Source organism: Polypterus senegalus, chromosome 14 (assembly GCF_016835505.1).
Source record: "Polypterus senegalus isolate Bchr_013 chromosome 14, ASM1683550v1, whole genome shotgun sequence".
Lineage (NCBI taxonomy): Eukaryota > Metazoa > Chordata > Cladistia > Polypteriformes > Polypteridae > Polypterus > Polypterus senegalus.
This window is the reverse complement of record NC_053167.1, coordinates 134,891,506-134,913,239: the sequence shown is the minus strand read 5'-3', so window position 1 is coordinate 134,913,239 and position 21,734 is coordinate 134,891,506. Positions and strand designations below refer to the sequence as shown.

The following is a 21,734-nucleotide window of genomic DNA, read 5'->3' as shown; positions in this document are numbered from 1 at the left end:
GAAAAAGAGTACATTTTTTTTGTTCTTTATTTCACCTCATACAATTTCTTGTATTAGGAATTTGTTATTTTTCACATTCCCCTTGGGGTCAGAGTGCAGGGTCAGCCATTGTACAGCGAGCACCCCTGGAGCAATTGAAGGTTAAGGGCCTTACAAAGGGCCCAGCAGAGTAGAATCTCTTTTGGCAGTGACGGGGATTCGAACCAGCAACCTTCGGGATACCAGCACAGATTCTTAGTCTCAGAGCCACACAAAGATGGTCAACAAAGTCTGAAAAACACAGAAGAACCCCCCCAAAAAATCTAAAAATAACCTTAAAAAAAGTCTCAAGAATGTCAAAAAACACTCAAAAAAGGACAAACAAGTAACGGAAAACACTTTAAAGACGGCCAAAAATGACTGAAAAAGCACAAGAAAAATGTCCAAAAAACACCCCAAAAAGAGAAAAATAATCAAATCACTCCCAAAAAAATCTAAAAAAATACCTGAGTGTAGCGTTTGTTACGTTAAATCTGATCTGTTCGGGGCGTCTCATTCAAAAAAGTCTAAAAGAGCCTAAAAAATGGCTGAAAAAAGAATGAAAAATGGTCAACAAAGTCTGAAAAATGGTTGGAAAACACCCAAGAAACCATTAAAAACACTTTAAAAAGTCTGAAGAATGGCAAAAAAACCCAAAAAAGACCAAAGAAGCACATGAAAAATGTCCAAAAAAACACCCAAAAAAACGTTAAGAAACGATTCGGCAAACCCCTAAAAAAGTCTAAAAATAAAAGTTGGTAACACTTTACATTGTGTCCATAATTACACTGTAACTACTATGTAATTACCTGTATAAGTACAGTGTAACTATGAGTTATTACTCCGTACTTACTGTGTAATACAAAGTAACGCTACAGTTAATTACTCAGTTGTCATTGTTATTCCACAGTTTATATAATTACAATGTAATAATGTATCACTGATCCAAAAACAAGTGTACTTACATAGTTACAATGTGTCTGTACTTCCAAAATGTAATAAAAACATCAGGGTATGTAACTACGACTGTGTAACAGATGTTCCATGGTCTGGGCAATTTTAATGGAGAACTGCGTAGGGTTTCAATGATATTTCAGGTGTGAATGGCCCCCTAAGACAGGACTGCGTGGTCACCTCTAGGTGGCGCTGATCAGAGTGAATCCTGTCATGCTGAGGATGGGGAGATGTGCGGTTTATCAGCAAGAGACCAGAAAGAGACAGGTGGGAGGTGAAGGGGTCGAAATCGGGGTCTTGTGTGTGAGAGGAGTCTTCATGGGGGTTTCTCTCACCCTTTTGGTGCCCACCATGATATTTCTTTCAAATCAATCAGAGTTTACTTTTTATCGCTTTTTTTTAAGACTTTATTTATTCATAATACAGTACAACAAAATACCGATGGACTTCCCAGGTCTCGACCTCGATGCTACATATTGCTGTCAGATTTTGCTCTCCCTTTGTTCTTCATTGTTTTATATCTACATCATGTTTACAAAACAGCCAGTTTTCACCTCATTTCATATGCCATCTCATCGAGTGGTGGACGTCTGGGCGCGGCCAGCGTTGGCCACTCATCTCCCCCCACCCACTAGGACGTGGAAAGAGACCTGTAGGTAGGTGACCTGGCAAGTCACTTTTGGGTGGCTCCAGTTTTTTGTTTCCTACAGAATGCTGTGCCAGATATTTTCTTCTTCATCCTCAACGCAGATCAGATCTTCCATCTTTTACCCTCCTGCTGATGGGACAATGGTCTCCAAATGTTCTGCCCATTTGATAAAATGGTACAGCAACACAGATGTCCCAGGGGGATTTTACTCCCCCAAGATTGAGTCCGCAATGGACACGTTCATCAGGCTTAAATTTGTGGAAGGAACGTTGTCCTCAGGTAGGAGTCCATGGCTGGAATTATCAGGAATCATTCCACCATCATTAATATCTAGTCTATACTACTTTGGCAGGCATGGTCCCTTATGGATTTCATTTGGATTAAGTTCATGTTGGGAATGATTAAATGAGTGTAAGGCCACAAAGCACATGGTCTCTTTACAAGGAAGTTCACAAAGTACAAACCCCTCTAGCTTATCTGACATGTCTACCGTGGATGATCTCCTTAAGAATGAACCTCTAATGAACAAACTCCTTAGCTTGAAGTCCACGTCAGGAGTGTAAGTCCTCACTGGATGGTAGAACTCCTTAGGAGTGAGACCACAATGAACAAGTTCCATCAGAAATATTCCACAAGTGTAAGTCCACAATGGAGATTCTTCCGGAAAATACTCCTAGAGCAGAATCCCAGAGCAGACATTGTAGGAGGTCCACATTGAGATGAAGAGTGTAAGTGAAGTCAGACCACAGGGACTATCTTCCAGTCCAAATATCACAATGTGCATCCCTATTTAATTGAGCCATTTGTGTCACCATGCCTGGTCTTTGCCCTTGTAAGTCCTGTGGAGGGCAGAGTTGGCAGGGCAGCTTTAATCGGGGAGACTCGTGTGGTTCTTTATCCATGGCTATCCTTCATACAATCCAGAAGTCAAAGGTCTGGTGGGGTGCGAGTGGTGGGCCAGCCTTCATCACTTCCGGGATCATCATGCCTCCTCGGCCGTCGAATCGATTCCGGCATACGTGAAATTTTCAAACAGAGCCATGTTGACGTAAGCCTGGAATGACAGAAACACAAGTCAGGCACTTCATGTGGCAGGGCTGGCATTGAATGAGGGTGGCATCTCTAGAAGGGCAAGCATCATTTTGTTACTGAGGGCTCTGGCCTTTCTGCGACTCTTTGTCTGTCGGTCTGTCGGTCTGTCTGTCTGTCAGTCCAGATTAGTCCTACTAGAAAGTGGGAGCAGGAATTCTACTTCAGATTTCACACAGTTAAACTAAAAGTGAAAAAGGCGCCACACACGACACAAACCGATTATAACTGTCGATTACATGGAAATGCTCCAAAAGTGCAAACTGACAGTGAGCCATCTCCAAAAACCACCAGTCAGAGCTCGGCCGGACAGAAAAAGACAACGACCGAGCCAGGGTTCAAAACTGGGGGGCAATGGCAACAACTACTGGGCCACCATTCCAGTTCATGATCCCGTATCGGAATGAGTGGACTTAGGAAAAAATATAACATGGAATTTCCACTCACAGCCCCCTTTGCTAAAAAATATAAAGGCGTGATAGGGAGACCTCAGCGAAGGGAATCAGCTGGTGGGAGTTTAGTGGATACGCGTCTCTGTTTGCTGGGCAGCACTTTGGGGCACAAAAATTTGAAATGGAACGTCACCTGATTGGCCAATCTGAGGGATCAGCGCGTTACGGCTGGCACAGCTCGTGGAGCCACTCAGTCATGGCTTCTTTCTTTCTTTCAGTTTGTTTCGGTGTCCATCCGTCTGTCCATCTATCTTTATTTCAGTCTGTTCCACTCCATTCATCCATTTCTTTCTTTCTTTCTTTCTTTCACAAGTATTTTGATTTCCACTGAGCCAAATTCCAAAGCCTGAAAGGAACTAACTGTTTTTCTTTCTCTTTCTTTCTTTCTTTCTTTCTTTCTTTCTCTCACAAGTATTTTGATTTCCACTGAGCCAAATTCCAGGCTGAAAGAAACTATATAAAACTGTTTTTCTTTTTCTTTCTTTCTTTTTCTCTTTCTTTCTTTCTTTCTTTCTTTCTTTCTTTCTTTCTTTCTTTCTTCTTTCTTTGCCTCATTGGTTTAATTTCCACTGAGCTAAACCCCCACCGTCTGAGAGGAGCTTTGTATAATCTTTCCATTGTTTCCTTCACTGTAAGCCCAAGAGTTTTCACTTCCACAGAGTTCAAAGCCAAAGCCCTAAAGGCACTTTATCCACTTTCTTCATTTCTTAGTTTCCTCTAACACAACGTGTGCCAGCCCCCACTACGATGTCTTCCTAGCACTTGACGTCCACGAGCCTGGTGAAGGTCGCTCGTCCGTAGCACAGTAGAGATGTCGGCCCTCACTGATCTCTGACTAACGTTGGCTGAAGCACAAGGATGGCTGAGAGTTTTTGGAACCAAATAAACTGAAAGACACAGAAAGTCACTACAGAAAAGCAGGTCTTTACCTTTCTGGCCTCCAACATTCGGTTGAGCTGCATGGAGATTTGAGCGAAGGTGGGCCTCTCGTATGGACGGTCCCTCCAGCACTGCCTCATCATCTCATACCTGCAAAGAGAAGCCCAAGGGGTGTTAGTGAGTGACCAGAGAAGTGAAGTGGACAGCAGAAGGGACACAGAGGGTCCTCATGATGGAAAGCTCTCAATGAAAAGGAAAGCATGGGGGTCTGTTCTTGAGTTATATGAACCAAGTGCCACCCACTGTCAGCACCCCCTGAAGATGAAGTATAAAATATGAACCGAGACTCAGGCAGGATGTGCTGATATAAAACATCACCTCCTTTGCAATTGTGAAGACTTCGCTCCTCCTCCTCCTCCCTGCTTTGTCCCCCACTCCTGTCCTGAATTACTGCACAGACAGTGCTGGGCTCCATTTCTGTTAATCTGCATGCACAGTTATTAGGCCTGTCAGTTTTCAGACATATTCCGTCTATAAAACCATGTAAACCCAAATGCTTATTAGATGTCTTCATTAGCAAGTAATTGTTTAATTCTGGAGGGTGTGGCTCAAAGTTATTGACGCCTTATGTTAGGGCGCGCATATTAATTAGCCAGCTTCATTACCTCAGGCAAAATGGGTGAAGAAAAATCAAAAGGAGATTTAAGTGACACCTTTCAGAAGAGCGCAATGCTTTGGAAATTGCTAAACTATTTAGGTGTCACCACCGGACAGACAATCAAACTTTCTGTTGTGAATTGTTAGCACAACGCATAGAGAAGAAAAGGCGCCTCATAAATCCAGAGGGTCTCCCACAGCTCCTGGTGGTTCGTTTTGAACACACCTGAGTGTGTGCCCTTGGAATGTCAACCTTCTTGCTTTTATTTTTGGATTACTGTTTTGGGATTTGTTTGCCTCGGATTACTTTAACCTCCAAAACGTTGCATTTTTTTCTCGAACCGTTGCCACATTTACAGCCCAGGTAATCCTTGGGTCTAACACTCATGTGAGATGCGTCTATACAGTTGCTCGAGTGAAGCTCAGGTCTAACACTAAGGGGGTTAATGTTCGTGGGAAGTTCCATTGTATGTCGTACTCCACAGAGTTTCATTGTTTTTGAAACACATTTTGTGAAAATTACATCTTTTTGTTCAATGAAGATTCAGTGCTTGTCCTTATTACTAGCCGGGGTTTGACAATGACATCCCCCTCTAGTGATCAATTTTTGAAAGTACTTTTGGAACTTCTTCTTTCTGATGCACCCGTTAGGGGTCACCACAGCGGATCATCTTGTTCCATACCTTTCTGTCCTCGTCATCTTGTTCTGTCACACCCATCACCTGCATGTCCTCTCTCACCACATCCATAAACCTCCTCTTAGGCCTTCCTCTTCTCCTCTTGCCTGGCAGCTCTATCCTTAACATCCTTTTCCCAGTATACCCAGCATCTCTTCTCTGCACATGTCCAAACCAACACAATCTCGCCTCTCTGACTTTGTCTCCCAACCGTTCCACCTGAGCTGACCCTCTAATGTCCTCATTTCTATTCCTGTACATCCTTGTCACTCCCAACACAAATCTTAGCATCTTTAACTCTGTCACCTCCAGCTCTGTCTCCTGTGCTACCGTCTCTAACCCATATAACATAGCTGGTCTCACTACCATCCTGTAGACCTTCCCTTTCACTCTTGCTGATACTCGTCTGACACCAATCACTCCTGACACTCTTCTCCACCCATTCCACCCTGCTTGTACTCTCTTTTTCACTTCTCTTCCACAATCCCCATTACTCTGTACTGTTGATCCCAAGTATTTAAACTCGTCCACCTTCGCCAACTCTACTCCCTTCATCCTCACCATTCCACTGACCTCCCTCTCATTCACACACATGTATTCTGTCATGGTGGTCCTCCTGAATTTCATTCCTCCTCATATCTCAACCTCTCCAGGGTCTCCTCAACCTGCTCCCTACTCTCACTACAGATCACAATGTCATCAGCAAACATCACAGTCCACGGGGACTCCTGTCTAATCTCGCCTGTCAACCTGTCCATCACCATTGCACATAAGAAAGGGCTCAGAGCCGATCCCTGATGAAATCCCACCTCCGTCGCTCCTACTGCAGACCTCACCACTGACACACTTCCCTCGTACATATCCTGTACAACTCTTATGTACTTTTACGTACTTCTCTGCCTCCTCTCATGAATTCCTCATACAAGACCACAGCTCATCTTGAGGAACCCTGTTATATGCTTTCTGCAGGTCCACAAAGACCAAATGCAACTCCTTCTGGCCTTCTCTAAACTTCTCCATCAACATCCTCAGAGCAAACATCAAATCTGTGGTCCTCTTTCTTGGCATTAAACCATCCTGCTGCTTACTAATCGTCACCTCACTTCTTAATCGAGCTTCCACTACTCTTTCCCATAACTTCATGCTGTGGCTCATCATAGCTGGTCTCACTGCCGTCCTGTAGACCTTCCATTTCATGCTTTTTAGAACATTAAAACATCCGGGCATCCGAGGCACCACTGCCACCCAGGGGGGATGCTATCTAGTGTCCTGGGGGAGGTACTGTTCCATCCCTGTTTGTTCCCCTGGACCATATAAAGAAGGGGTGTCCCAAATGGGCAAGGGCCCCTGGCCATTCGTCACATCTACTAGTAATATAAATAATCAGTGACAGCGTGAATAAATCAACCCTTTCAGCCCTGACATCCTATTTCTCGTACATAAATATGCAGCCGTTTTTGTAAAGTACAGTTACGTTTGGAGCTGTTGGCACCGGCCCTGCTACTATCAGGGCAGACCGGAGAGACTGGCATACAGTCTGAGAAACATGAAAGTGAAAAATGGATGCTCCTGGACTGTGCACACCACTTTCAATTTTATTTCCTCAAGAAGATTGAAGTATTTGGCAGCTATTGTATAACAATAGAGATCATTGTTTTGTGTTTTTGAGGTTTCTAGACACCCCAAAGGTAGAATCTCTCACAAAATTATTTTTCCCATAAAACCAGAAAATCCAGGGGGGAAAGGGTTAAAGTATGACCCGCTGGTAAAGAGGGAAAGTCCAACTTTGTTTGGCAGATTAAATAAGACCCCCTACACACATGACCCCCATGGTCTCCTGACCCCCCTGAGCTCCAGCGCGCTGCGGACACTTACACCTCATCATCGCAGTTCCTCGGTTTTTCCATTCTGTAGCCTTGAGGTAACTTCTCGTAGAGCTCCGCACAGGTCATCCCACAGTAAGGGGTCCCTCCTGCAGCAAAACGAGAGTCACATTGGCATATAAGAGCATATGAAGTTTGACAAACAGTACGAGGGGAGACCCTTCAGTTAATTTGTCACTCACACACTTGGCAAACAGCTCAGCTGTCCCCTTACCTCACTCAGATGCATTTTAGGTTAGGGTTAGGATTTGGATCGGATCAGATAAACTTTAGTAACCCAAAGGGGAAATTCAGATACATACAGCAGCCCAAACATAGAAAACAAGGATACAGACTTACAGGACAGATAATATAGCCAATCAACCAATCAGTCAATCAATAAAGTATATTGTGCAGAAACTGAAAATTGAATGTTAAGGTTATCAGCAGGCGGCATGGTGGTGCAGTGGGTCGCACTGCTGCCTCGCAGTTAGGAGACCCGGGTTCGCATCTCGGGTCCTCCCTGCGTGGAGTTTGCGTGTTCTCCTCGTGTCCGCGTGGGTTTCCTCCCACAGTCCGAAGACATGCAGGTCAGGTGCATCGGTGATCCTAAATTGTCCCTGGTGTGTGTGTGCCCTGCGGTGGGCTGGCACCCTGCCAGGGGTTTGATTCCTGCCTTGCACCCCGTGTTGGCTGGGATTGGCTCCAGCAGACCCCTGTGACCCTGCACTTAGCATATAGCGGGTTGGATAATGGATGGATTTATAATGAATGGACCTTTGTAATCGACTGGTAACCCCATTCAGGGTTGTATGGCGCTGCCAGCATGGGCTTCGCCCGCCACCAGAGTGAACTGGGCCGACCCAGTTACGTTTGCATCTGCCTTGTTAAATATCCATCTTCATAAGCCGATGATGGCAGCCAGGTGCCCGTCCATCAGGACGTTTTATTCTATCGCCTTCACAAAACAGAAAAACCCATGCTGAGCAAACTTCATTTGGGCAGACACAAGCGGGTTAACTTTAAAAAATATTTACTGCTGAGTATGAAAGTCGATCTCATCAGGTTTTATCTGTCGATCTGAGGCCGGAGAAGATAAGAGTTGGAACAGCAAGATATAAATCTGCAATACGAGTGCACATCTTTATAATACACAAAAACACCCCGTCTTTCCTTATTTATTTTTTTATTGGCGTGTCTTTCCTTCTGGGACTCAGACACCTTCACCTTCTGCACACTTTACTGTGTTGTTGATTTCATTCTAAATTGATAGATTTGACATTTATTTTCCCCATTAATCTGCACTCAAAAGCCCGTAATTATTGAGAAAGGTTTGCAAATTTATTATTCATATTCATAGAAGTATTCAGAATCTTAATTCAGTGCCCCTTCGGTTGCAATTCCAGCTTTGAGTCTTCTTGAAAAGCATTAAAAATCAAAACTTTGAAATTTCTCATTCATAGAAATATTTAGACCAGTGGTGTGTGTGTGTGTGTTTATGAAGGGGGTCTCATAGAGTTTAAGCCCCTGATCTTTCAGTCCTGGACACACATTTTCAAAAGCGCAAAGCCTTTTTCCCACTGGCATGCGTGTCAGGGGGTCACCCTCTGGGTTCGTTCCAGGTGTGTAATTCCACTGCAGGCTGAAAGGGGGCGCTGCTGCTATCCAGTGCTTGTATGAACGACTTCAAAAGAGCGCCTTCATTGAACAAACTCATTTCTCTAAGAACGGTGAACTTAACGTAATGTACAGGGTGCAGCAGAAATAACTCCCACATTTCAAAAAATCACGGTGGGGCTCCCAAAGTAGGTAGAGCGGTGCGCTCCGTTCCGTTAGGTACGGTACATAATAAAGTTGTCAGGCGTCACCATGCCGTGGTCGGGTGAGTATCGAGGCTTTGTAGTGGAGGCTTTTTTCAAAAATGGCGAATCTGTGTCGTCTATAGGCATCGTTGGGCCTTACTTTTTTGAAGAGGGTGGAGTCACAGTTACTGTGAATTCTAATCGATACTGCGACATGTTGGAGAATTTTCTGTGCCCGAAAATTGAAGAGTATGGGGAAGAACACAACCTAGAGGACTTCTGGTTCCAACAGGATGGAGCTACGGCCCATACAGCATGTCGTCCACGCAAAATTTTGCAGGAGATGTTTCCGGGTTGAGTGGTCTCCTTACACGAGGCAGTTCTGTGGCCTGATTTAAGTCGCTGTGACTTTTTTCTGTGGGGGTACCTCAAGGCCAGGGTTTTCAAACATCGTCCTCGGTCCTTGGACCAACTAAAGGAGGCCATTCAAGAAGAAATTGAAGGAATTTCGCCCGACATGCTAGTGAGAGTGATAAAAAACTTCCAAGAACGGCTCCAAATGTGTATCAGCCGTCAAGGCCACCATTTGGAGGATCTAATTTTTAAAACTTAAAGTAAAACAACTTTTTTATATCTACATTTGGGAAATAAAAAGTTTTTGGTGGTACCTCGTACCATTTTTTTTCAATCCCCCTTTGAAATGTGGGAGTTATTTCTGCCGCACCCTGTATTTGCGAGTGAAGAATTTGAACGTGAGCTCGGCCAGTTTTTGGTGACATTCTCGATCTGGTTTAGGTCCACATTAAACGGTTTTGCCTTACTCTGTAATGTAGGGATGGAGCCGTATCCAAATACGGTATTCGGGTAAGTGGATTTTTACGAATATTTATATTGTACGAATTTTTTGTCATTTATTTGTACAGGTAGGCCCGAGGTTACGGACATCCGACCCAACAACTTACGAACGGGGCCGCCCACGTTATAGATAGATCGATAGATTTGACTTTCACGAGACCCCTACGGACTTACATTCTAAAAATGAATAACGTAGCACGAGACGATTAAAGAGTTCCCGATCCCTGTAAATCCTAGCAATGCACCTAGCAGTCGCATGCCGCATTGTGGTCAGGTGCGTCCCGTTTGACTGAATTCTCCTCGAGATGCGCCGACAACTTGATAAGAGTCCACCTGAGGCGAACTGAAGAGCAGATGTATTAATCGAACATTAAATCTACAACACAAACGTGTACAGAAAGCGAAGGGGTCTCGAAATGTTCTGAACCCGCCGTATAATCTCCTCTAATTGCAGTAGCTGCACACCAGCAATCTGCTGATCTTCGGGTGGCCCTGTCCCTCTACTTGTGCTGTCTGGCCTTCAAGATTTGCTAATTTTAATAACCTTTTTTTTCTTTTTAAACTACTGCCACATAACGTGCGCTTGGGAGAAACTTCAGGGCTCGTCAGATGGTAATTCCACCCCGAGTCAGGGGTTGGCGCTGTCTCTTAATGCCTTAATGAGCAGAAGATTGACAGGTGAAGACCTGTGATGTCACTTCCGGCTGCTGGCCTTGCCAGTTAAGCGGCTTCACTGGCGTCTTTGGACGGTCTAATTGATGAGTCTCATCTGGAAAGACGTCTCCACAGTTATCACGTGCTTTGTTGTTCTCCTTTTTGTCTCAACATCTTTAGTTATACTGGGAATGCCTGCTGCTGCTCCAAACTTTTATGACTGCTCCTTGTTTTCTTCTTACAAGTTAAGTCACGTTGGGCAGCATGCACTGGTACAGGGCGTTGCCACACCCACCACACGATGAAACAGCTTGAGATCCCGGTTGGCAAACCCCCAGGCAGACACACGGTCCAGTCCCACCCTCCAGAAATGACCCTCTAAATGCCAGGTGTTACGTGGGCAACCCCTTGGCCTGGTCCAGCCACTTGGGTGCCCAACAATGAGGGTCCTGTGAGCCGGATCACCCTCGGGTAAAGAGGGTGAAAGTAAAAGACTTGAACCTTGTCCTTTTGCATAGATATCGGGGGCACCACACACCCCTTTCCATCCTCTCCCAGTCCATCTACTGACTTCATAGGAAGAGTCACCAGAGACATGAATGTCTCTACCGAGGTAAGTAAACCTCTCGACGAGGTCGACACTCTCTCCACAGACAGACACACTGCTGATGGTCATGCCCAAGAGGTCATTAAAGGCCTGGATGTTGGTTTTTATCCAGGACACCCACAAGTCCAGACACTCAGACTCCTCACTCAGTCTCTCGAGACCCCAGATCAGAGCCTCCATTGACTCCACGAAGATCACAGCATCGTCAGCAAATTCAAGATCAGTGGATCTTTCTTTACCAACAGATGCCCCACAGCCACTGGAAGCCATTTCAAATTCCTTGTAGAATAGAAAACAGACTTATCATCTTCATATTGTCTTCAAAGGCCACTTATTCCTGAGTGGGGTCACGGGGGATGAATCCTATCCCAGCAAGCACTGGGCACAAGTCAGGAACAGTCCATCCGGATAGGACACCAGTCCATCACAGGGTGAACTCAGAAACACAGCAGGGCCGAATCCACTTAACCTGCATGTCTTAGGACTGTGGGAGGAACCCTACACAGACACGGGGAGAACATGCAAACGCCACACAAGGAGGACCCCTGGACATGAACCCTGGTGTCCTTACAGCCAGACAGCACAGCGTCGACCTTGGTACATACACAGAAAAGTATAAAATACTAATGGTGTACTTATGAGCTGGAGTGATCAGTTTGAACTCTGTGCTAAAGAAAGGGCCCTCCATAATGTATGGGATGGAGACCCATTTTTTTCTTTGATTTGCCCCCCTGCTCCACAGTTTAAAATGACAAAAAAATCAGACGCTGTGATTAATGTGCAAATGGCAGACTTTGATTTCAGGGGATTTGCAGACATTTTGGTCACACAACACTCTTTCTACACAGTCCCCCCATTTCAGGGCACCACAATGTTTGGGACAATTCGTGTCCCAGATGTTTTGTGATTCCTCGGGTGGGTTTCATGGCTTCATAAGATTCCTCGGCTTGCTTTGACCCTTTGGAGTCTGTAGTTGTTACTGTTCAAACATGAACACAAGAGCTTTATAGTGCCTTTCAAATATCACAATGTCTGTCTTTATAGTGCCTTTCATATAGCAAATGTCTTTATTTATATGACAACTCTCATCTTGTGTTCAACTTCAAGGTGCTGTTAAAGCTTCACTACAGGGGTCAAAACATTCCTTACATTATATAGTGCCTTTCATATCTCATATTGTATCTTTATAGTGCCTTTCATATATAACAATATCTGTCATTATAGCGCCTTTCATATATCAAATTATCTGTCTTTATATGTCAGCTTTCATCTTGAATTCAACTTCAAGGTGCTGTTAAAGTTTTGTTCCAAGGTTCAAAACTTTCCCTACATTATATAGCGCCTTTCATATATCACATGATCTATCTTTATAGTGCCTTTCATTTATCACATGATCTGTCTTTATAGCACCTTTCATATATCACATTGTCTATTTTTACATGACAACTCTCATCTTGAATTCAACTTCAAGGCACTGTTAAAGTTTCACTCCAGGGGTTAAAACTTTCCTTACATTATATAGTGCCTTTCATGTATTATATTGTATCTTAATAGCGCCTTTCATAAATCACATTATTTGTTTTTATATGACAGCTTCATCTTGTGCTCAACTTTGAGGTGCTGCTAAAGTTTTGTCCCAGGTCAAACTTTCCCTACATTATATAGTGCCTTTCAAATATCACAATATCTGTCTTTATAGCACCTTTCATATGTCATGTTGTCTGTTTTTACATGACAACTCTCATCTTGAATTGAACTTCAAGGTGCTGTTAAAGTTTTGTTCCAAGTTTCAAAACTTTCCCTACATTATATAATGCCTTTCATATATCACATGATCTGTCTTTATAGCACCTTTCATATATCACATGATCTGTCTTTATAGCGCCTTTCATATATCACATTGTCTGTTTTTACATGACAACTCCCATCATGAATTGAACTTCAAGGTGCTGTTAAAGTTTCGCTACAGGGGTACAAACTTTCCTTACATTATACAGCACCTTTCATATATCACATGATCTGTCTTTATAGTGCCTTTCATAGATCACATGATCGGTCTTTATAGCGCCTTTCACAGATCACATGATCTGTCTTTATAGTGCCTTTCATAGATCACATGATCGGTCTTTATAGCGCCTTTCATAGATCACATAATCTGTCTTTATAGCGCCTTTCATAGATCACACTGTCTGCCTTTACATGACAACTTTCACACTGCCTTCAATGTCCTCATAAAGTCTTGCAATCTTCCTCAACACTTTTTCATGGATTTACTTTGGCTGAGGTCTATATAGTGCCTTTCATGCTGCCAACTACTATGAGAGTGACATACATTATAAAGCGCCTTTCGTACCGTACCGTACTCGGCTCCAGCATGCTAGCAATTTCAGGTGTAACGGAATCCATTTGTTTCGTCTCTGCAGACGGATCTTTCTGTAAAAGGCTTTGTCCGCTGGCAGACTGTGTCTCAATATGTTAGCGAAACGAGACATCCTGTGGCATAACAACTCAAAGAATTCACGTGTGGTTTTGACGTCTGCCTCGGGTGTAGAAGGAGGAACTGCAGAGCTCACTTACCCAAGCTGACAATCTCCCACAGCAAAACTCCAAAAGACCATCTGAAGAAGAAGAAGAAGAAGAAAAAAAAAAAAAGAAAATTTCAATGAATGAAAAAATCAGCCAAAGAACGCTCAAACACACCTGAATCTTCTTATGTTACAGTATATAGTGCCTTTTGGAACATCAAAAACACACTTTACAGGTAAACCGTAATGGAAATGATTTTCGGCGTCCATACTGTGAATCCTGGCAGGTGCCGCGAGTTACTCAGGGACAGACACTGCAGCTGCCATGACACTGGGGACTGGAGACTCGCTGCTGCAAGTCGATCAGCACGGGCAAGCAAGAATTTCACTGTACGGGGTATAATCATGACACTGTCAGCTCCGTGCTTTAGAGGGGAAGCCCCCTCGCCACTAGGGGGCACCACTGCCTAATGAAACTGCATTGACACAAAGGCTGCTTGTAGCTTTTTTTTGGGCCTGAAGTGCCAGCACAATGTCCTGTCTGTGAGCGCCGGGGGGCTCTCTACTGGCTCTGCAGGGCTCTAAGCAGTGAATGGGCCCCCCTTAATGGAGAATGTCGACAAGCGTTACAAAGCACACAAGTCATCTTCAGTACTACATGACTGCTATTTGCATTTAAAAAAAATGGAAATGATAAATTCAGAGGTTTTGTTTGCTTTTAAAGAGGGGGGGAGGGGCCAAGCTATGAGGGACGTTCAAAAAGTTTCCGCACTTTTATATTTCAGTTAGGAACGATGAAGGCGGGAGGGAGGAGTCATGATTGGTCGTGTCTGAGAGTGTCATGTGACTAGTTCTGTTGGGCCAGTCGGCTGCCCTTGCAGTTCAGTATAAGAGTTGCCACCCTGTGATGAAGATGGCTGCGAAACTCATAAAGAGGAACGACGTGGTGTCATGCGCTTTTTGTGGGCAGGTGGTGTGCCAGGAGCACCGATTCATCTCCGCATGAGTGCTCAGTACGGGGATAAAGTATCCTCTCGGTGCATCAGTGGCTATGCGCTCAACCAAAAACAATTTTTGCTGAAGGCATTCAAAAGTTCAAAAGCTGGGAGAATTGCATCGCAAAGGAAGGTGACAATGTAGAAAAGTGATGTCATTTGTGTTTGAGATTCTTAATAAATAGTTTTTGAACGTCCCTCGTATGTGTGGAGGTTCTCACAAGAGCCCCGCAGTCTTAAAATTAAAATGTGCCAGGGGGTTCTTCTGACCAATGCCATTTTTGGTTCTCAAATAGATCCATCCACAAGAAGGTTCAAAAGAGAACATCCCACAGCAGGTTCTGTAGATAATCATGAAGAGATGGTATCGGATTTGTGAAATCCCAGTGGGGTCTGTCACACACATGCGCGGCAGCTAACGGGCCTGAATGAGAGCAATTCCATGCCAGACCAGGGGGTGGGGGGGTGTGCTAACTCTTTCTCTCATTTCTCCGCAGACCTGTTACGGGAAATTCTGCAAGGCCCAGATAATGTCACTTCCGGTTCAGGCCCTATCGATGACGTCACTTTCAGACCCGGGCCCAAAGACGTCACTTCCGGTCCCCGGCCCCAGTGGCACTGCTTCTGGTGTCGGGCCTATTGATGATGACACTTTCAGTCCTGGGCCCAATGACACTACTTCATGCACAGGCCTGACTGATGATGTCACTTCCAGTTCTGGTCCTGATGACGCCACTTCCAGTTCAGGCCCTACTGATGATGTCACTTTCGGTCTCAGCCCCAATGAAACTACTTCCAGTTCTAGCCATATTGGTAACATCACTTCTGGCCCCCAGTCCCAGTAACATTACTTCGGGTGTCAGCCCTATTGATGAAATTAGTTACGGTCCCGGGGGCAATGATGTCACTTCTGTCCCTATTGATGACATCACTTCCAGCCCCTGGGCCCAATGACGTCACTTCCAGTTCTGGCCCTATTGATGATGTCACTTTCGGTCCTGGCCCCAATGACACGACGTCCGGTGCCGGCCCTACTGATGACATCACTTGCTCTGCTCTCCTTTAAAGCTGCCATCTTTCTGCAAGCAAGTCAGTTCTGTTCTGGACTCTTGACAATCTGTATACTTTAACATATCAATTCATTCAGTTTTACAGCCAGGAAACAATATGCTGTACAGGTGGCTGCCTCGAACTGTTTTGTGGCTTTTGTCTAAGTTTGTGACAGATCCTGATTTTATAAAAGTCTCTCACTACCTACCACAACACAGGCTAAGCCCGGGTGTTCTTAATCTGTTTCTGTCCTACTAGGTTGTCTACCATACATTAAAGATTGTACATATTAGGAGGTTTTCTCATAGCACAAAGTACAAACTTCATATGCAGAGAAACCGTCCCAGAATGAAATGGCTCTTCATCACGCAATAGAGCCACACAGGCCAGAAAGGAACCATAAAGTGCCATTAAAGAGCCAGCTTTCTTAATGACCCCCAAACAGGCCCACAGTCCTTAACACTGCACCCTGGGCTTTACTTCTAAGACTCAGCTGATTTGATGACCTTTGGGCCTGAGCTGATTTAGTCGTCCTTGTATGCAGTCGCCCAGGGGTCTTCTTTCTCTTTGCTCACACCACATTGCTCACCCTCAGTTGAAACCTTTAAAGAAAACACTGAGGAGTGGACAGTCAGGGGTGGGGGCCTCTCTGTCAGTTCTAACGGAAGGGAGGAATCTACGGAAAAATGGACAAATATATATATATATATATAAATACTGCTCAAAAGAATTAAAGGAACAGTTTTTAATCAGAGTATAGCATAAAGTCAATGAAACTTATGAGATATTAATCTGGTCAGTTAAGTAGCAGAGGGGGTTGTTAATCAGTTTCAGCTGCTGTGGTGTTCATGAAATTAACAACAGATGCACTAGAGGGGCAACAATGAGATGACCCCCAAAACAGGAATGGTTTAACAGGTGGAGGCCACTGACATTTTTCCCTCCTCATCTTTTCTGACTGTTTCTTCACTAGTTTTGCATTTGCCTACAGTCAGTGTCACTACTGGTAGCATGAGGCGATACCTGGACCCTACAGAGGTTGCACAGGTAGTCCAACTTCTCCAGGATGGCACATCAATACGTGTCATTGCCAGAAGGTTTGCTGTGTCTCCCTGCACAGTCTCAAGGGCATGGAGGAGATTTTAGGAGACAAGCAGTTACTCTAGGAGAGCTGGAGAGGGCCATAGAAGGTCCATAACCCATCAGCAGGACCAGTATCTGCTCCTTTGGGCAAGGAGGAACAGGATGAGCACTGCCAGAGCCCTACAAAATGACCTCCAGCAGGCCACTGGTGTGAATGTCTCTGACCAAACAACCAGAAAGACTTCATGAGGGTGACCCAAGGGCCCCATGTCCTCTAATGGGCCCTGAGCTCACTGCCCAGCAGCATGCAGCTCGATTGGCATTCGCCATAGAATACCAGAATTGGCAGATGCACCACTGGTGCCCTGTGCTTTTACAGATGAGAGCAGGTTCACCCTGAGCACGTGACAGAAGTGAAAGGGTCTGGAGAAGCCATGGAGAACATTATGCTGCCTGTAACATCATTCAGCATGAGCAGTTTGGTGGTGGGTTAATGATTGTCTGGGGAGGCATATCCATGGAGGGTCACACAGACCGCTACAGGCTTGACAAAGTCACCTTGGCTGCCATTAGGTATCAGGATGAAATCCTTGGACCCATTGTCAGACCCTATGCTGGTACAGTGGCTCCTGGTGCACGACAATTCCTGGCCTCATGTGGTAGAGTATGCAGGCAGTTCCTGGAGGATGAAGGAATTGATACCATTGACTGGCCACCACACTTTCCTGACCTAAATCCAATAGAACACCTCTGGGACATTTTGTTTTGGTCCATCCAATGCCACCAGGTTGCACCTCAGACTGTCCAGGAGCTCAGTGATGCCCTGGTCCAGATCTGGGAGGAGATCCCCACAACACCATCTGTCATCTCATTAGAAGCATGCACCGATGTTGTCAGGCATGTATACAAGAACACGGGGCCATACAAAGTGCTGCGTACAATTTGGAGTTGCTGCAATTCAATTTTGGCAAAATGGACTAGCCTGCCACATCATTTTTCACTCTGATTTTTGGGGCGTCTTTGAATTCAGGGCTCTGTAGGTTGATCATTTTCATTTCCATCAAACGATGTGGCATCCTTTCGTTCCTAACACATTACCCAGTCTATATCAGTATAGATATCCAGGAGGATTTCTTTTTCCCATTGAGATCTGATGTGTTTTCAAAGTGTTCCTTTAATTTTTTTGAACAGTTTATATATATATATATATCTATATATATATATATATATATATATATATATATATATATAAATATAACATCTGAATTAAAAAGCACATTTCAGCAGTTCTTTTAGGCCAAAAGCTTATCAGAACTATGGAACTGATGACTGTCAATTTAAAGAAGAAATCAGACAGAAGATCACTTAGGAGGCAAAAAAACAAACCACCATAAAAAAGAGAGCCTGGAGCTGCTCATGTGTCGTCTAACCCTGAAGTGTCGAAGCAGGCAAAGGAACATGAGAATGACCCTCAACATGGTGGGGTGGGGAGTACACACCAGAGAGGCTGAAAAGAGTGTCAGGTGGGCTTAGGACAGCCAAGTTTAGGGGGATATTCTCACCATTTGTAGAGGGAAAGGAGTAGCGGGGACAGTTCAGTAGCTCCGCTGCACAGCCAATTGGATTGCAGGATTTTGTCACATGGTTTACTTGCCTCGAGTCAGATAACTCCTCCTCCACCCCTAATCTTAACCATAACGTAACAGATATCATATAATTCAAATTGACAACCTCCTCCATGGAGGGGCGCTCTAGGGTTCCACAACTGGAGTCTATCAGAGTGCAATCACGTGAACTGGATTGATTCGACTTGCTTCTTTAATTTACTTCTATTTTTATGTCTGAAGTAATTTGGATTATCCCGTAGGGTTGAAAAATCAAGAAAGAGATCTCCTTCGTACTTTTTGGTTTCTCCGAGACAACAATGAGGTCAGAAAGAAAGAAAATGGAGATGTGTTCTTTGGTCTCCTGCTCCTCAGATTTTTCTCCTGAGACGCAATCTCCCCGTATTCTCACATGTGTGCCTTCTCGAGTTTCAAAGTCAAACGATGGGCTCAGATTTTCCAACTAGCATCTTTTTTTTTTTTGCAATTTGCAAGTGTTTGCATTGTGTGCATAGTAATATCCGGTGAAATGTACAGACAGTTGTTTGTGTTAATAAAAAATGTTCCTATGAGAATAAAACTGTGGTCCTTGCTTCTGAATAATATTATTAATTACTCTAATTTATATTGCTGTTCACTATTTACATCCTACTCATTCAGGAAGAAAATGCAAGCGGACTTCAAATGCCGAGGACACAAATCCCACTACTGACACCATTACGTCACTATAAGCAAGTCACTTCCTCCACCTGTGTTCCAATTGGAAAAACAAGAGAAATGGAACTGATCGCATCTCAGGTATTGTAATACACCTTGAGTAAAGACATCGGTCCAATAAAAAAATATGAAGTCTTGAAAGCGATGAAAACAAGACTAGAAAGAGGAGCTCAAAAAACATAATATGCTTTTCAAAGCAAATTCTCAATGTTGACTCCTTTTACCTCAGATGTATCTCGTGTCTAAAGCTAAAGAATTTTAGGAGAAACATCTGTGACAAAGTTGATTCTTAAATGAAACATAAATGAGCATCTCCGGGAATGTCTCATGAGCCATCAAAGATCAGCTTTTGAGTGGCAAAATTTTCCTTTGACGTATCATTTTATAGGAATACAATATACAGGCGGCTGCCCCAAACCTTGCTATGGCTCGTATTCAAGTTTGGGACAGGTGCCTTTGTTGAGGTTTAGGTCAAGGTTCAACATGCTTTGTCATGGGTTTTAGAACTACTGGCTGTTAAAAGGAGTTGTGTGACATCTTTTAAAGTGGCTTAGACAGGCATTATTATTTTACAGGCCGCTGCTTTTCTTCTTAATGTGGCCTGCTTGATCTTCACTTGCATTGTTTTCTAGGGAACTGAGTAAACAAGCTTTTTGTTTTGGGACATGGTGGCTCTGCTGGGCCTTTTGACTCACCAAAGTCTAAACAAGTTTCGCTAACCCAAAATGAACTAAACTTTCATGCTAGTGCATAAACACTTTAAACATTTTTGTAAATATTTTATTATATCTTTTCATGGGACAACACTGAAGATATGACACTTTTGATACGATGTAAAGTAGTCCGTGTACAGTTTGTATAACGGTGTAAATTTGCTTTCCCCTCAAAATAACTGAACACACGGCCATTAATGTCTAAACCGCTGGCAACAAAAGTGAGCACACCCCTAAGTGAAAAATGTCCAAATTGTGCCCAAAGTGTTAATATTTTGTGTGGCCACCATTATTTTCCAGCACTGCCTTAACTCTCTTGGGCATGGAGTTCACTTGAGCGTCACAGGTTGCCACTGGAATCCTCTTCCACTCCTCCATGACGACATCATGGAGCTGCTGGATGTTAGAGACCTTGTGCTCCTCCACCTTCCGTTTGAGGATGCCCCACAGATGCTCAATAGGGTTTAGGTCTGGAGACATGCTTGGCCAGTCCAGCACCTTTACCCTCAGTTTCTTTAGCTTTCTTTTGGGGTCGTTATCATGTTGGAATACTGCCCTGCGGCCCAGTTTCTGCTTCAGTATGTCACAGTAGATGTTGGCATTCATGGTTCCCTCAATGAACTGTAGCTCCCCAGTGCCGTCAGCACTCATGCAACCCCAGACCATGACAGTCCCACCACCATGCTTGACTGTAGGCGAGACACACTTGTCTTTGTACTCCTCACCTGGTTGCCGCTACACACGCTTGACACCATCTGACCCAAATATGTTTATCTTGGTCTCCTCGGACCACAGGGCGTGGTTCCAGTAATCCATGTCCTTAGTCTGCTTGTCTTCAGCAAACTGTTTGCGGGCTTTCTTGTGCATCATCTTTAGAAGAGGCTTCCTTCTGGGATGACAGCCATGCAGACCAATTTGATGCAGTGTGCGGCGGGCGTATGGTCTGAACACTGACAGGCCGACCCCAGACCCCTTCAACTTCTGCAGCAATGCTGGTAGCACTCTTACGTTGTGGCGAGCAGCTGAGGGAGGTACCCAGCTGGGATGCCCAGGAGGACCAAAGGTGGGTTTGCGCCTCCTCCAGACCACGTGGGGGCGACCGCCCTGGTGGCTTTGGGGACCACGGGAACTGAGCTTGGAAGCTCAACCCTATAGGGGACCGTGGTCACCGCCAGGGGGCGTCTGAATGCCTGAGGAGCACTCCCGCCACACCCGGAAGTGCTGAGACGAACAAGACCAGGGACACCCAGAGTGCTTCCGGGTGTGCAGCCGGTACTTCCGCCACATTGGGGAGTGCTGGCTTAAGCTAATCGGGAGGCACCTGGAGCACGTCCGGGTGGGGATAAAAGGGGCCGCTTCCCTACATTCAATGGCTGGAGTCGGGAGCGGAGCAGACAAACTCTTAGAGGAGAGGAGTGGAGGCGGCCAGAAGAGTGAAAGAGGCATTGTGAAGGGCCTGGACTTTGGGGTTGTGTTGCACCTTGTAAACAGTGAATTATGTATAATAAACGTGTGTGGGTTTAACGATCGCTGTCCACCTGTCTGTGTCCGGGCCATCTTCCACACATTACAAAATGTGCTCGCTAAAGTACCCGTTGTCATCCCGGGCATATTTGTAGAATGAATTAAGGAATGGAAGCAAATGCTAATGTATGGTTTAAATGGTGACCCTGTTATTATTGCTGGCTGTCCCATCTGTCATTCACACTGCCTCTCTGTCGATGTCTCTGCTCTCGAGTCAACAATTTGTTCTTTTTGGGTCCGATTGGATTTCAGAATTGAGGTAACTGCTTACTGAATTGTAATCATCTTAGTTCAAGGTGGATACGTTGCGGTGCTTAAGTTATGAAGAAAAGCCAACAAAGCAGGAGTTAGTCAACAGCTCTTTGATT

The 21,734-nt window shown here is 44.6% G+C and overlaps 1 protein-coding gene across 2 annotated transcripts in view; it reads right to left on the bottom strand.

The window, feature by feature from the left end:
* Positions 1-1,106: 1,106 nt before the first annotated feature.
* Positions 1,107-21,734, bottom strand: part of tie1 (tyrosine kinase with immunoglobulin-like and EGF-like domains 1) — a 197,828-nt gene continuing 177,200 nt past the window's right edge. Inside the window, exons 20-23 of one of the 2 annotated variants that reach the window (XM_039736139.1) lie at positions 13,733-13,773; positions 7,251-7,347; positions 4,092-4,191; positions 1,107-2,675 (exon numbers count right to left, since the gene is read on the bottom strand). In XM_039736139.1, coding sequence (XP_039592073.1) covers positions 2,604-2,675; positions 4,092-4,191; positions 7,251-7,347; positions 13,733-13,773 — 310 coding nt within the window. In that variant the 3' untranslated portion in view covers positions 1,107-2,603. The remainder of the gene's footprint in view (positions 2,676-4,091; positions 4,192-7,250; positions 7,348-13,732; positions 13,774-21,734) is intronic. The other variant, XM_039736140.1, reaches the window with a different exon arrangement.